The sequence below is a fragment of the Myotis daubentonii genome, chromosome 11 (assembly GCF_963259705.1).
Source record: "Myotis daubentonii chromosome 11, mMyoDau2.1, whole genome shotgun sequence".
NCBI lineage: Eukaryota > Metazoa > Chordata > Mammalia > Chiroptera > Vespertilionidae > Myotis > Myotis daubentonii.
In genome coordinates this window covers 5,323,435-5,339,954 of record NC_081850.1, presented here as the reverse complement: position 1 = coordinate 5,339,954, position 16,520 = coordinate 5,323,435, and the positions used below count along the sequence as shown (strand labels likewise).

Sequence of the window (16,520 nt, the reverse complement as noted above, 5' to 3'; positions counted from 1 at the left end):
TCCGGCTCGGCTCGGCTCGGCCGCCGCTCGGGCCGGGCGGGGCTTGTGGAAGTTCTCGCTCGAGCGCGGTAGAGGCGGAGTCTCCGCCCTCGGTCGCAGCGGGTTCTCGCCGGCGCCCGGCGCGCAGTGGCTTCAGACGGCGGAGCGCGTGCGCAAGAGCTGCCAGTGGCAGTAAACCTGTCACTACGCGTCTAGGACCCAGATCTCGTTTTACTCCCATGTTCCTCTGGTGGTCGATTTTCTAGCAAAATGACTTTTGCGTTTCAACAAAACAAAACAAATGGTTTGTGTAATGCTTTGAGCAATTCAGTGGAAATGAACTCGCGGTGTGTTTTGGGTGCTGCAGGTAAGCATCCCGTGGGTGTGATTGCCGGCGGTGCTACGATCCGGCGGATCCCTGGGTACAGCCGAAGGGGGTACAACGCCCCTTTTCCGAGTTTGAAGCTAAGGAAACACCACTTGCGGTCCTACTGTATAATCTGGGCAGAATTTTACTCCCATTTAATTGGTGTCCTTATTTTTCACTTTTAATATTTGGTAGACTGGCTTTTCCAGTTAAAAGCAATGGGGCCCCGGAGGGGAGTATCGCCCTGTACACCGAAGGGTTGCAGGTTTGGTCCCCGGTGGTGGGGGAGAAGGGGGAGGTGCCGCTGAGCCATGCTCTCTTTCACATCGATGTTTCTTTCCCTCGCTTGCTCCCTGCCTTCTTTCCCCCCCTCTCTAAAATCAGTAAGCATATCCTCATGTGAGGATTTAAACAATAACTATTCTCTTAAAAAAAAAAGCATTGGGGGAGAAATTGTTAGCAAATGCTTATCTTCAGTATAAGGCAGAGTTACTTGAACAACAGCACTGAGATTAGCATTTATTTCCAGGAGCCGCTAGGAAGGAGCCACTGGTTTTTTTGTTTGTTTACATTTGGTTGATCTCATAATATATGTAGCTATAACCTCCTTTTCCCCCCTCAGGGCATCAAGTTGTCAGCAGATGTCAAACCGTTTGTCCCCAAATTTGCTGGGCTCAGTGTGGCATGGTTAGAGTCTTCAGAAGCACCCGTGTTCCCCAGCTGTGCAGCCGCGTACTATCCTTGCGTTCAGGAGCTGCCTGTGCCTGAGTATGTATTCTTACAAACACCTGCCCTCCCTGAGGCTTTGTTTCTTGGCTTTGATGGTGAATAGCTGTGAAACACGCCGTAGCTAACACGTTGGAGTCCTCCGAGAAGAGGCTCCTTCACCAAGCAGGGTCTGCGCCGGTGGCACAACTTCAGTGTGTCCTGCAGCAGAAACGGAGGTTTCGGCTCTCCTTTTCTTTCTCTTCACTCCAGTATTTTGGGTAAAATTTTTAAATGCATTGGTATTGATTTCAGAGAGGAAGGGAGAGGGAGAGAGAGAGAGAAACATCCAAGAGTAGAGAGAATCATTGGTCGGCTGTCTCCCGAACACCCCCTACTGGGAATCTAGCCTGAAACCAGGGCATGTGCTCTGACCAGGAATCTGGAACCTTGACCTCTGGTTCATAGGTCGATGCTCAACCATTGAGCCACACCTGCCTGAAGGAAGCCGTATTTTTTGACAAAAGTTGAAGACCTGCCTGTATGTGATGAAGGTCTTTGGTAGGCATGCCCACGCTTTCCACTGTAATTGCCCTGTTTGTAAAGGGATGTTGGCATGGCTCTCATTTGAGTTGTTCCCTATTTTGGGTGGTTCACATAATTAATACAAAATGCATCTCAGTGACGAGGCCTCTAAGCCATCTGCTGGGTGGGATTTTAGTAACTCAAAATAAAGGTGGAAAACATCTAAAGCAACGTCCTGTCCTGACGATAACTTGAACATGACCGATCCGAGGCTCAAGGTTGTGCAGTTCTTAATTTAAAAATTATGTTTCTTAACCCCTTATCCTTTTTAGCTTTGATTTTGTTTTTTAATTGTTTATAACTAAGGAAAAGATTGGCTGACAATATTCCTGACTTGCAAGAAAACAATTAGGGACAACGGGGTCATGAAATCAAAGGGACACGGTTAGAAAGAAGAGACTTTAAAGTGGGGGTGAATTGGGGAGACTTTAAGTACTCGAGAAGGGATTACCTAGTCAATTCTATTGTAGGTTAAGAAGTGCATTGCTCTAGTCAGATTTCGTTTAAATGGAGATATGTTGTTGCTGTAAGAAAAGGGAGTAGCCTTTTCCATAACAGACATTCCTCTTAGTTCCACTATAACAATCTAATTCTGTACATCCCTTTAAAGGAGGGGAGTAACCTTTTACAGACTTTGTCTAACTCCCGTGTCTAACAGTGCACTCAAAGGGACTTCATTTATTCAGTTGGAGTTAATTATTGACAGACTACTATATGGAAAGTGCTAGATGATAAGGGGAATGACTACCTCATGAGCTGTACTCTTTGTCAATTTTTTTATAGACTTGAACTGGTAGAAATTAAAGAAAATGTACCAATCTTCTCTCAGTTTATGCCACAGACTAGACAAATATCAGTAGAAGTATTCTGGTATATAGAATTGCCCATTTGGAAAGTACTAATTATTTATTGTGTAATGAACAGATAGAGGCTATGCAGACAAAATAAGTTCTCTGTTGTATTTTGTTTGAGTATTGTATATGGTTTTTCATGCTTGTCACATCCGTGAGGTTGACAGGGAGGTAGTGTTATTTTTACACATGAGACTGAGGCTAGACTTGCTTTTCCAAAGTTATTCAGGTAGGTAACACCACAATCAGAATCAGCACTCAGTTCTTTTCACCTGAGTTCAGTTGTATGTCCGAAGGCTGCTATTGCTGTTGGCAAGAGTTTGTTGAGCATTTTCAGCATCTTGTATATGCTGTGAAAAGTCACAATGCCCAAGTGATGCTTTTAAGGTAAAACCTGCCAGCTTTGAGAACTAGCAGTGCTGACACTATGGCGCAGATCAGTTTGGTGGCTGGAGGAGTGGCTGGATCCCTGACAGGTGCTGGCCTGACTGAAGGGAACAGGTAAAAGATGTGTTGGGAAGACAGCAGAGGAGTGAGTTCCTTTTGTTAAGGGGGCACCATTAGACAATTAGTGCCTTGGCCAGTGTGGCTCAGTTGGTTGAGCATTGTCCTCTGCACCAAAAGGTTGTCAGTTCTATTCCTGGTCAGGGCACTTGCCCGGGTTGCAGGCTCAATTCCTAGTTGGGGTGCATGCAGGAGGCATCCAATTGATGTTTCTCTCACACATTGATGTTTCTCTCTCTCCCTTTCTCTAAAAAAATAAAAACATTTTAAAATAAATAAATAAAAGCCTACATAGTACAGCTGAAAGTTTAGGTTTGGTGAGTACGAAATAGGGAGCTTTTGGGTTCACTTCTGGATTCTGGTTTGACTTTAAGGGAGAGGGACTTGAAGACTTTGCCTGGGTTCCAGACATGGGAAACAGAAGAAAATACATGGAGACCTGCTGTAAGAAGAAAGAGTTCTATGGTTGTCCCTAGGGTGTTGGTGGGAAAGGTGTAAAGCAGTTTCCAGTTGAATACCTAGAAAGACTCGTGGGATCACTCATGAGAACACAAGTTGGAAGTGGGCTGGTTCGGGGACCAGATGTTAAGTTTTGGGTTTATATGTGCCAGATGGGGGGGGGGGGGGAGTGAGCTATTAAGTGGAAATGATGCAAACCCTGAGCAGTGATGAGAGGTTTGGGCTCATGAGTGTGACAGGTTAGATGGAGTGCAGAGGAAGCCATGCCTAGAGGAGCCTTTGGGAGGTGGGTGAGAGCAAGAAGTGGGCAGGCCTTGCAAGTCCAGGCCAGAGAAGCTTTCTAGTGATGTGATGGAGGGGCAGGCCTCGCCCATGGCATGCAGACGCGGTGGCAGCATGGCAGGAAGGAGGTCCTGGAGACTCAGGATCGTGGTGGGGATGGGGCAAGGAGAGGTGGAGCTGAGGATGGGCACGTCCTGCACAAATACCTGGCCGAGTGGAGCGCTGATATCAAGCGGGTGCCGAATGAGAAGGTGGGCATACAGGAGATGGTGTCGTTACGTTGAAGGCTCATCTGGGCAGTTTGTGGCGACTGGGATTTTACAGGAAGCCATTTGAAGTCCCAACGGATGCTGTGAGTTGTCTCTGTGAGCTTTTGTGTTTTGTATTGTTCTCTGCAAATAACTGTATTTACCTTGGATGGAAAGAGAAATATCTTTCCAGAGAAAGAAGGACCAGTGATGAGACATTCAAAGTGGAAAACTAGGTTGTGATAGAGCCGGGACACAAAGCAAGGAAGGTCTACTAACTCGAAGGTGGAAATTTTCTGGATGACAACAGCCTTCAAAACCACTTCTGGGGCTCTGGCCAAGTAGATCAATTGGTTAGATTAGACCAGGGGTCCTCAAACTTTATAAACAGGGGGCCAGTTCACTGTCCCTCAGACCGTTGGAGGGCCGGACTATAGTTTAAAAAAAAAACTATGAACAAATTCCTATGCACACATCTTATTTTGAAGTAAAAAAAAACAAAACAGGAACAAATACAGTATTTGTATTTGCATGTGGCCCGTGGGCCGTAGTTTGAGGACCCCTGGATTAGACCATTGTTCTGATAAGCCAAAGTTGCAGGTTTGATCCCTGGTCCAGGCACATACTAGAATCAACCAATGAATGCATGAAGAAGTGGAACAATTAAGTCGATGTTTCCATCTTTCTTAAACAACCCCATTGGATCTATCCCCCTTTTCTTCTTTACCTAAATTTCATTGATCTGTTCATTTACCCAGATTTTGGGCTTGGGATAGTCTTTGTTACTTTTTCCCTATCAACCCAACTTCTCTGCCCGTCTTGTGAAGAACAGGTATCTCTCACCTTCGTCTGACCCCCGTTAGATTTTCTGAGCATCAAACAAAATAAAATGGGAGTCATATCCAGGGGTAGTGTCTGTCTGAGGAACAGGACAGTTTTCAGTCTCCCTCTTCAAGGGGCAGCACTAGCTAGTGGTCTGGGGGGCAGACAAAAGCCAGTTTTGTTTGTTTTTTAATTAAGAATGCTTCATTACTAGAATAAATTGGCAATGAGTAAAATATTTTACAAGATCGAACCTTAAAATACCATGAATTAACTAGAGGCCTGATGCACAAAATTCGTGCAAGGGGCTCTGCCCTCGCTACATCCGGAAGGTCATCCGGACAGTCAGTCGTTCTGCTGTTTGGACTAATTAGCATATTAGCTCTTTATTATATAGGATAGGCAGCGATACCAGGCAGCCTGTGATTACGTACTGCATGGAAACAAGAGCAGTGCCCATCCTCACGGGTGTCTTCCAGGTCCCTCTGTAGACTGGCTCCCGCAGCAGAGTAGAACGGGGACGTTAGTAAGGGTGCTGGGACCTGGGCCCGCATCTCCTGACGGTCACACGGGTGGAAGGTCATGTAGAGTGTCTTGTTATTAGCTTCGGGTTCTCCTGCTTTTCAGTGGACCAGCGCACTGGGATTTCATTGATTTGCTACAAGAAATTTTTCAGCTGTAGAAATCCACAGAAACATTTAGTGCTTATTTGTGGGAATGAAAAGGTTATGATTTGTGTTTTAACTCAGCTTTTTAGCATTTTGTCAGTGTATGAACTTTCGCTTCAAAATGGTTGAATCCTCTGGCAGTATTTGCTAAAAAAAAAAAAAAATCACTGTTACATTGTATTTTGGTTTAGTTTAGCAGCTCAAGCAAATTGGAGCCATGGCAGTGTTCACAGATGGTGTCCATCTGGTCAGCAGGGTCTGTAATTCCCGGACCAGTGTGCACGCAGCGTCCCTTTGCAGCTCTGGCTCTGCAGGTCGGGAACACAGGTGGTGGGCTGGGAGCCGCAAAGCCTGCAGCAGGAAGTCTGCAGGCCGCGGGAAGAGGCCCTGCGGGGCGTGGGATGGAGGATAGGTTTGGTCAGTGGGAGCCTCTGTAGAGAGGGTGGTCTGGATGGCCCCTTTGGCCAGGGTCACTGAGAGTCTTTCCCGAATATTCGACGTCTTGAGAATGAAGAGCTACTGGGGCACCTTCAGGCTCCTGTTGAGGGTGTTCCAGCTCAGTAGTGAAAAAAGAAAACTAGGTCAGCATCTGTTTTTGCAGGATAAGAAAGAAAGGCTCAGTGGTTTCGTTTAGCTTTTAGTAATTAGAGTCATTTCAGTGTAGAGTGAATGGCCTCAAAAGTAATAAAAGTTAAAACAGTTTTATTATAGAATATTAAACTCCCTGATTTGTGGTATGAAATCTGTAACTAAAATGTACCCGTTTTATTCAGGCAGACACTCTATCCTGAGGATATGGCCTTTGGAGCTTCAACATTTCCTCATCAGTATTTATCTTCGGAGATGGCTCTTCACCCATATACCCCTTCTCCTTACACCCTGGAGTCTGCACACAATATTTGCCCAGTGCCTGGCTCCCAGTATGATTACAGCCAACCCAGTCATTACCGAGGTTTCCAGACGAAGCCACAGTGTGAGCACGTGTGCCCTCTCCCACAAGACACGAAAGCTCTGTTTAAGGTCAGTAAGTGTGTGGTTTTGGTCACATTAGCATTAAAAATGAAAAGAATTGATCAATCCTTGCATTAACTTAAGCATTGCTTTTTTGTGGTACTTAAGAACTTATTTGATCTAACCTTTTAAAAAATGGTTGAGTTGTCAATACTTAAATATATATTTGCAATGTTAAACCTGTTTCAGTTTTTATTTTTTAAATATATTTTTATTGATTTCAGAGAGGAAGGGAGAGGGAGAGAGAGAGAGAAACATCAGTGATGAGGAAGAATCATTGACTGGCTGTCTCCTGCACGCCCCACACTGGGGATCGAGTCTGCAGTCTGGGCATGTGCCCTGACCAGGAATGGAACCATGACCTCCTGGTTCATAGGTTGACGCTCAACCACTGAGCCCACTGGCTGGGCTAACGGTACAGTTAATCCTTGAATAACACAAGATTGAAATGCACCACTGGATCCACTTATATGTGGATTTTTTTCAATAAATGTATTAGAAAAATTTTAGGAGATTTGCGACCCTTTGAAAAAGCATGCAGGCAAACCCTACTATTTTCTTAACATATTTTTTCCTCTAGTGCAGTTTATTGTAAAAGTACAGGATATAATACATGTAAAATACAATGTATGTGTTAATTGACTGTTTATATTATCAGTAAAGCTTTTGGTCAACAGTAGTCTATTAAGTTTTGGAGGGTCAGAAGTTACACACAGATTATCTATTGCTGGGAGGCTGGTCATTCAAGGGTCAACTATAGTTTTTCTAATTCATGTTACTTTTTTATGTTTTCTGCAGAAAAAAACATATGATGAGCAAAAGTTTGCCGGTAAAAAGGCTGATGGACCTGTATCATCTGATGTAAAGTCAGTGAGAAGCTCACATTGTTTGTCCTTTCGTGCTGACTCTAATTTGAAATCAGGTAAAGGTAACGAACTCTGTGTTTTGTCTTAGGTCAACCCACCCTACCCACCCAGGGCATTGCTGTTGCTGTTCTTTGGGTTTATTGTGAAAAGCTGAGGCCATCAGGCTTCCTGTGGGATCCTGGAGGCCTTTCCTCCTGGGACGGGGGCCTGTGGCATGTGGCCTCTGATGTGCCCTTAACGTGTTATTACCTTGTGTTACACAAGAACTTGTCTAAGGTTACATAACAGGTAGGTAACGACCACACACCTCAAACCGTCCCTAAAAGCGGATCACAACCACATCCCTGTACTGTGCCTGGCCACGCTCCTTTCTCACGCAGCTGCTCTGGCGTCCTGTGGGAAGAGTTCTCAGTAGATGGGACTGCAATTCTGTCTAACTCCCATCCCCAGGCAGTGTGTTTGCTCAGGGCACTGATTTTATCCATGCCGGAAGTGTTGTCTGTTCTCTCTTGAAAACTACCATTCTGGTTTGTGGCTGAAGAAGTTAGTGATTCGACATGGTCTTCTTCCCCCTGAAATTTAATTCCAAATGTAGTTTGGTTACAGCCATCCCCTGTTTCTATGAGGACTTAAACCTTCCTGATGGTGTACTCACTGGGGAAGGCCTGTCGTTCATTTACAGGTGCCATTTATGTGACTTGGTGTATACATTTTTCTCTTTGCATTGATTTCACTTACAAACTGTCTGGTGCATGGAAAGGTGAAAGGAAAGTTGAGCAGTTAACTATATGACTCTGGCCTTATAATTAAACACAGAGATGTTATGCATTGCAACCTACATTGTCATTTATTTGCATTTGAAGGAGAAAAGACAGAGGTTATAAGTTCAATTCTACTTCTCTCCAGTTTGTTCTAGCAAACTAAATTAGGGACCATTTATTACTTAAAGGAAATTTGTTAGCGTCTCTTTAAATTTGCAAAACTCTAAAATGTGTATTAAGAAAAATCAAAATGCCCAGATGTACAATCAGGCCAAAGTAACTATCTCATCAACCTTAGAATTACTCCTGAAATTTACAGTGTTTTGGTTTTTCTGCTTGGTGGCCCAACCAGAGCAGACTTACAGTCATGTATGTTTATACTGTAACACAGAAGGTTAATAGCACTAGCAAAGTTAGGCTGTTTGGACAATAACGTGTTGCATCTATAGCAATAGATTTTCTATTCTGCAACTTAAGCCTGAGTAAAATTTCTTCTACTTTTAATTTGTAAATACAGATGGTTATCATAAACGAACAGACAGGAAATCCAGAATCATTGGAAAGTGTGGACCTGCCTCCAAACCTGAGTTTGAATTTACCGGGTTGGATTTTCCTAAACTGCAGGGTGCAGAGAACAGTGAGAGAGTAGAGACACCAAAACAGCCCAAGTGGGGGCCTCCACGCTCTGCCTCTACAGACACGTCCCTGGGGAGAGAAGCGGTGAAACCCGCTCCAGCGTTAGAGGTGAGTGCAGGCTCCGCGCCTCTGTTCCCTTCCCCCTTTCTCTTTCACTGTGTGAACGGTTTACGGGACGCGTGACACCTCATGCTGTCATTCTTTTCAAAGAATCACCTAGTGCACTTACTTTCATCCGGTAGGTCAAAGGTCCAGGAGAATATTCTAGCATGAATCCTGCTGGTTGCACGGCCCCCTTCTAGCGTCACACTTCTAGCATTGTGTGCTGACAGCACTTTTCAATACCGACAAAAAGATTTTATTTACCCAAATAGTCGTATTTAAAACTACATAATATAATTTCTGGTTTTCCAGGCTTTTTATCTGTACCTCGTTTGTTAATGATACAGCAAATTCAGCGATAGTAACTGCAGTGAAGAGCATTCAGTTTGCCACTTAGTAATTTTAAATTACACATATTCACCCTTTGATCTCAAAGTGTTAGAGACTTTGAGGAAAAACGTTATGGGGTTACTATTCCCTAAAATCACTCTGACTGATCTCAGATCAAGGAAGGGTGGGGCACTTCCCAGTGTGCAGGCCAGGAGAAAGACGAAACTACCAAGACAGTAGCTCACCCGATTGCTTGCCTCCTGAAGAGAGGATCTCCACTTTCTGTCCTTGTCCTGGGTGCTTGGACACAAGAGCCCCAGGCCGGGTGGTCCTGCTGACAGTGTGCAGAAGGCATGCCGTTCCCAGGGACTTTGCTGTCACGTGGTGAGGCTGAGTGAAGTGGAAGAATCAGTCTCACGTGGCAGGGCGTGACCCTCTGGGCGCCCGTGGAGTGTGTGGAATGGCTGCGCCGTCGAAGGGCTCCACGATTTGGCCGGGGCTGCAGCGGCAATTCCCAGCCCGAGAGCGCTGTACCAAGTAGAACAGGCCAGGAGCATGACTGACTCTGTCAGGTCACCTGTTAGAGGTGAGGGCTGCATGTGTGGACATGAAGCGTGTGAGATTTACATGCTTGTTACCTTATCTACTCACACTCATGAATTCTGTGTGCAGTTTTTTATTTTTATTTTTTTATTTATTATTTTTAAAATGTATCTTTATTGATTTCAGAGGGGAAGGAGAGATAGAAACATCAATGATGAGAGAGAATCATTGATTGGCTGCCTCCTGCAAGTCCCCCACTGGGGATCAAGCCGGCAACCTAGGCATATGCCCTTGACTGGAATCAAACCTGGGACCCTTCAGTCTGCAGGCTGACACTCTATCCACTGAGCCAGACCAGCTAGCGCTGCATTTGTTTTTTAAATTTCCCTTTAAAAGAAACCTTTTTCCTGCTTATACTAGTAGTATCTTTGAACACCAAAAAAATGTGAAGAAAAAAAAATGTAATTGTCTGAAGTTGTATAGCCAAGAGAAAACCATCTTTAGCACTTACTAGTAATCTTTTGTTAATGGTACATTGTGAAAATTGTACATTCGGGGATCAGACATATGTACGGGCTTGTGTTAGAAATTGGCATTTTTTCCATATCTTAAATACTCTTTGAAAACATAGCTGCTGCACTGGGTCTTTGATACTGATTTATATGATGGACCTAACCATTTTGTTTAAATGTTAATTTTTATTAATACAATCACAATCATGAAGAAGCTAAATTCTGGAATTGCTAGTATGTGCACTATAGGACCCAATAGCTTCTTTTTTCATTTGTTTGTTTTTTAATTGTCTTTATTGTTGAAAGTAATCCTCACCTGAGGATATTTTTCTGTTGATTTTAGATAGAGTGGAAGGAAGGGAGAGAGCGAGAGACAGACAGACATCTAAGTGAGAGTGACTCATCGATTGGTTGCCTCCTGCTGATGGGCCAGGGATGGCACCTGCAACCCAGGTACATGCCCTTGACCGTGATTCAAACCCTTTGGTGTGTGAGCCAACGCTCTAACCCAGGGATGGGGAACCTTTTTTTTGCCAGGGGCCATTTGGATATAATATCATTTAAAGGCCATACAAAATTATTAACTTAAAAATTAGCCTGCTATATTTGGTCAAACATTTAATTAACTCACCCTAAAGCCTTGACAGGGCCAGACCAAACGATTTTCTTGGGTCTTATAGGGCCTGCGGGCCGGACATTCCCCATCCCTGTTCAAACCATTGAGCCACACAGGCCAGGACGGCCTAACCATTTTTGAATAGGGGAGGCACTACTAGTGTTTCATTGGCCTTGGTGAATATAAATTACATTTATTAAAAGAACAGGCTGTGTTGCAATTATTTTTTATTACTAGATTCAGGTATGAAATGGCAAAATGGTTAAGTTTATGAGGTGTATCAGCTTTAGAATTTATTTTCAAACTATTCAAATTTGAATTTATCAGTTTCCTCTTACCTTCAATTCTGTCAGTCACTTTGAGATCTCTCTTAATATACTCACCGACCCCCCCGCCCCCCAGTGTTTTTTGGGCCTCATGTTCCGTTTGTGGCCGCTTTCTGTCTATAAAAGTGGGCACCTGTTACAAGCATATATTTGTTATCTTTGTGGATGTTTGGAGGGACTTTGGAACTTTGGTGTGTAGGCTCGGTACATGATGCTTTAGCATTCCTGTGGGGGCACTCGGGTTTTAAGAATGGTATTGGCACGTCTGCACTGATGCAAAAGTTGTCTGTGATATGTGGATCTTTTAAAGGTTGCTTAAAATGTGTGATGTGATCCCATTATTAGGATCTATGTAAAAATTATCTCCTAGACCAGTGGTTCTCAACCTTCCTAATGCCGCGACCCTTTAATACAGTTCCTCATGGTGTGGTGACCCCCAACCATAAAATTATTTTCATTGCTACTTCATAAGTGTAATTTTGCTGCTGTTATGAATCATAATGTAAATATCTGATATGCAGGATGTATTTTCATTGTTACAAATTGAACATAATTAAAGCATAGTGATTAATCACAAAAACAATATGTAATTATATATGTGTTTTCTGATGGTCTTAGGTGACCCCTGTCAAAGGGTCATTCGACCCCCAAAGGGGTCGCGACCCACAGGTTGAGAACCGCGGTCCTAGACCAAGAAGTACATGCTAGCTAAGCTGTGGGTGGTTTTCTGCTAGGGAGAGAATTGGCAGAAGGAAACAATTTAACTTTTCACTTCACATATTTAGGTATTTGGGATTTTTAATTAGCACATATTTTGAAGATTTTAAGAATGGCAAGGAAGCTGTATTTAAAAATTAAATGATTACTTTCCCATTTGAAATAGTAAGAAAATAACTGGTTTGCTTTTTAAATAACTGGTTTGCTCTTTAGGGTGAAATAGTGGTGAAAAATAATAAGCCGACTGACTCTGTAACTGATAATGCTGCTACCAATTCCTCTCCATGTACAGGAGGTAAGAGTGGCTACCAAATACCATTTTCAAAAATCAGTTGTCTGTTTTTAAGTTCATTTTTGGTCTAGTGCAACTTAAATGCTTTTGTCTTAAAGCCTTCTTTAAGGCAGGTGAAAGGTTGTTGATAAACTGACAGTATTTTTGGAAGATTGAAGTAGATGAGATCTCCATGTATGTGTAAGGAGTGTAGGATAGCAAAGAATTCTAAATGAAATGTTTACTCAGTTCAGTGAAAAAATTTATCAACTCAAAAATGGTAGCTTCGATAAGTGTTACCTGTACCGGAGGTTCTCATGGCGTTTGGTCTCAGGAACCCTTAATCCCCTTTACACAGCCTCACAGAGCTTCTGTGTAGACCAGCGGTCGCCGGCCGGTAGTCCGCGGACCACTGGTGGTCCGTGAGGCCTGAAAGGTTGGTGACCGCTGGTTTCGACAACTGTCAGTATTTGCAATATTTGAAGTTAAACAGAGAAATTTCAAAAATACTTACTAATTCACTTAAAAGTAACCGCATTTTTATGAAAAATAACTGTTTTCCACAAAAGTAAGGCAGTAAGGAGAGCAGAGTTGTTTTTTGCAACTCTTCAGTGGCTGGCTCTGTAGATCTGCCTTGCCATTTGGCCTTTTCACTGTCCTACCTTTGCAATCTTTGTAAAAGAGAGGCGGGGAGGGAGAAGAAAGGCAGAGAGAGAGGCAGGTAACACGTTCCTACTGTCAGGAAAACAGTTTTTTGTGGGTTTTTTGTTTTTAAATATATTTTATTGATTTTTCACAGAGAGGAAGGGAGAGAGATAGAGAGAGTTAGAAACATCGATGAGAGAGAAACATCGATCAGCTGCTTCTTGCACATCCCCCACCGGGGATGTGCCCGCAACCCAGGTACATGCCCTTGACCGGAATCGAACCCGGGACCTCTCAGTCCGCAGGCTGACGCTCTATCCACTGAGCCAAACCGGTTTCGGCAGGAAAACAGTTTTGACTTCAAGGGTCCTGGGAGCCTAAGGCCACACTTGGAGAGCTTCCAGTATGTCCTGTCCTGGCTAAGAAGTAATATTCAGAGAGAGTTCAATAGAGTCTGCTCTTGAAATCTTTATAAGTAGCTTTTCCTAGTAGAAGACATTTTCACAAAATTATTCCTGATTTACCCACAGGTATGTTGTCTTTTGCATTCGTATGTTTGGTACAAAGATCTTCACTTACAAACTTCTCTAAGGGTGTGTGGCTCTGTGGTGACAGGAACAGTCAGTGTCTCATCATCTGGGGTAGCCACAGGCGCTGACATGTCTTGCCCGTGGCTGATGGCTGTCCTTTTGTTTTGTCTGTAGATAGAGTTTGATGGGCACCTAAGGATAGTGTGGCTGTGCTTATGCCTCTGCTCTAAAAAGAAATAAATGTCCAGTTATTGTGACAGCTGAAGTCTAGTGACCTTTGACTTCTGCTGTTAAAGATACACATCAAGGTTAGTAGGGCGAATATTTGATCTTTAGCTCGTTAATTCCGTGTGTTTGCCACGTGGACGTAATTGAGGATTGCTGTTTTTTAACTGAACAACCCCAAGTGAAAACTAGTTTCTAGGAAGATCGGTTAACCTAACAAGTAAATTCAGCATGCATGTTCCAAGGAAAACACATTTAGTGAATATCGTCCTTCCCAAGAGAATGTTTCGAACAGCCTAAATTTAATTATGCCTGAGTAATTCTCTCAACTGATGCATGTTTGGAATCTCTAAGGAGTTTGTGTTTGCTGTTGAGACTGTTCCCCAATTGTGGTTATCTCTGAGCAGAGTTATCCTGGACGCCAATGGGTTATGTTGTCCGTCAGACGTTACCTACAGAGTCATCATCAGCCCCTAGAAATGTTACTTCTGTGATAAACCTAAAGACGGTTGTTTCATCAGCAGATCCTAAAAATGGTAGCCAATCATCTTCTCAAGTTTTATCTTCGGATCCTTCCTACAGCAGAGAGAAACCCATTGTCCACTCAACTAAAAAGGTATGCATCCGTTCAGATAATGTGGGTCTCCTGTACTGCTGGCTGGACTTCTATTTGTTTCTCAAATCCTGGCTGGCAGTGTTTCATTCTGTACTGCGGGTGTCACCTGAGTTGGTTGCTTGAACCTTGAAAAAAAGAATAGGCCCTCAGCAAGGAATACAAGTGGCAGCTTTGCATGAGTGAGGAGGCACACTCCAGGCCAGTGGGCTGACAGCTGTGGCCCATTCTGAGTTCTTTCAAGGAGAGAAGCTGGCAGAAATGTATGCTCTGGAGCTGCATTCCTTCTCCCAGTCTCTGTTTATTGAGTTTAAATCAATTTCCTTTACCTGCCAGGGGACTGAGAGGACAGTAATTCAAGTCCATGTTTTTACATTCACTTGGTATATGTTACTGATTCTTGGTTGATTCCAGCTTACATACTGTAAGGTAGCATTTTAGAATCCATTTTTTCCTTTTAGTTCTAATCAGTTTAAGCTGTCATTTTTATTGATCCCTAGATTTGTATCTTGAAGAGCCTTTTTCATTAGTCTTGATTTTGTTCCTGATTTTCAGTGTACTGATAGATTCCTGTAGGTGGATGTTGGTTGCATTTCTTTAGTGTGGGGGTTCCCAGTGTTGGGGTGTGAGGCTGCTTTTTGATGTCCAGAGTGTCACAAATATCCTGCCCAAGTGGGCGCTGTGCGCTGGTGCCTGGTTGATTGAGGAAATGTGTGCAGGCGACAGTGAGAGTAGGACAGGCCTGTGTGCTGTCCCACACAGCTCTGTGCGCTCATGTGAGAACGGGTGCAGGTCAGACCCCTCTGATACACCGCTAGTTCCCAGGCCCCGCCGACGTCTGGGCACTGGCTGCTCAGGCCCCTCTGGCTGCAGCCACCAAGTTGCTGTCTGAAGTGGTTTTCCAGATAGTTAGCCGATTTTTTATTTTCTAAGAATCGTTTTAAAAGGACGATCCCCTGTAATCTTAGAACCTAGATTGCTTTTCATTATACACAGGAGGGATGATAGGGATCATAATGGCTTTTTCCTTTAAAACTTTCAGGGTTGTAAGTTTTTATTACCAAAATAACAAATATAATGCTAAAAGGATCTAGTTATGGAAAAGGTCATCTTTCCCATACCTCTTTGTGCCCCCCAAGCCCCCAAGGAAGCCTGCATTTCCAACCTGGTATGTACCCCACCTCAGGTTCCTGAAAACATAAACAAATAGGGTGTTTTTTGTGTGTTTTTTAACTTTTTTCCCCCTTAACAAAAATATGGTCATTTTATACACATTGCCCTATCCACTTTACAAAACATCATAGACAGCCCCCCCACCCCCACCCCAGGGCAGTAGATAAACACTCTTTAATGGCCACTGAGGCTTTTAGCTGTGAAGGATAAGTTCCCATTGAGGATAAAACAAGGTCCCTAAAAACCTTGAGAACCCCATTTGGATGCAGAGGGACAGTGCTGTGCAGACAGGTGCAGAAGCTGTCAGGTAGCAAGGAGGGTGGAGAACGAGAGGCCAGACAGAGGAGGGAGACTGGAGCTGAAATGGGGGTGCAGTCTTAGCCTCAACCCGTGTGAGTGATAGTGCGAAAGCCCTGAGGCCACAGTGTGGGGGACCGGGACTGGGAAAGGCCAGCCTGAGGCGAGGGTGGGATGCTAACGTCACATTCAGGATGTCTGGGATGGGCCAGACGTTCTGATTGGAAGGCTTTACAGGTGATAGTCATGTGCAGTCAGTTGTAGGAACCCCTGGGCCCTGGTGATGGAGATGGCACACCTGGATCTGTGAAGGGACTTCAAGTCGGAATTAATAGAATTATTAACCTGGCCTCCGTCGGCTGAAAACTGGGCTCTGTCTAAATCTACCAGTTTTAAAATTTTGAACACAACTATTTTCACAGGTTTTGTTTTTTTTTCCTTCCAAATTATTCTCCAGAATGCTAGCTCTTTAGAAAACAGAGAATGAAGAGGCAAACTATGAATAAAATTGCCATGTGATTATACAAGTTGATAACTTAATTTTGCTCTAATACATGGAATTAAACATTCAATTGAATGTCCTAAAAACCCATGATTTTGTTGTTGTTTCTAGTGCAAAGCATCACAAGGTGGTGATTCTGAGCAAAATGAAGTCTCAAGAAAGAATAAGAAAAAGAAAGAAAAGTTTAAATCAAAATGTGAAATCCACACAGCGCAAGAGCCACCACGGATTGAAGTACATATTTCCCCCTTGGGTGATGTGTGGGTCCGTCTTAATAGAAATGTGGGTTCACTGGTTTCCTAAGTGAAAATCTTCAGCACTTTCTTTAATAATAGCCCACCTAGTGCTGAAGAAAAGAGCCATTATCCATTTTC

At 43.6% G+C, this 16,520-nt stretch overlaps 1 protein-coding gene across 19 annotated transcripts in view; it reads left to right on the top strand.

Moving 5' to 3' along the window:
- Nucleotides 1–16,520, top strand: part of SECISBP2 (SECIS binding protein 2) — a 40,621-nt gene that overhangs the window by 294 nt on the left and 23,807 nt on the right. For 6 of the 19 annotated variants that reach the window (XM_059656353.1, XM_059656354.1, XM_059656348.1 and 3 more), the window contains exons 2-8: nt 969–1,114; nt 6,244–6,490; nt 7,280–7,409; nt 8,626–8,852; nt 12,104–12,185; nt 13,969–14,177; nt 16,258–16,380. In XM_059656353.1, the coding sequence (XP_059512336.1) occupies nt 969–1,114; nt 6,244–6,490; nt 7,280–7,409; nt 8,626–8,852; nt 12,104–12,185; nt 13,969–14,177; nt 16,258–16,380 (1,164 nt within the window). Of the gene's footprint in view, nt 1–139; nt 284–968; nt 1,119–6,243; nt 6,491–7,279; nt 7,410–8,625; nt 8,853–12,103; nt 12,186–13,525; nt 13,645–13,968; nt 14,178–16,257; nt 16,381–16,520 lie in introns of those variants that run through there. The other 13 variants (XM_059656358.1, XM_059656356.1, XM_059656361.1 and 10 more) reach the window with 11 other exon arrangements.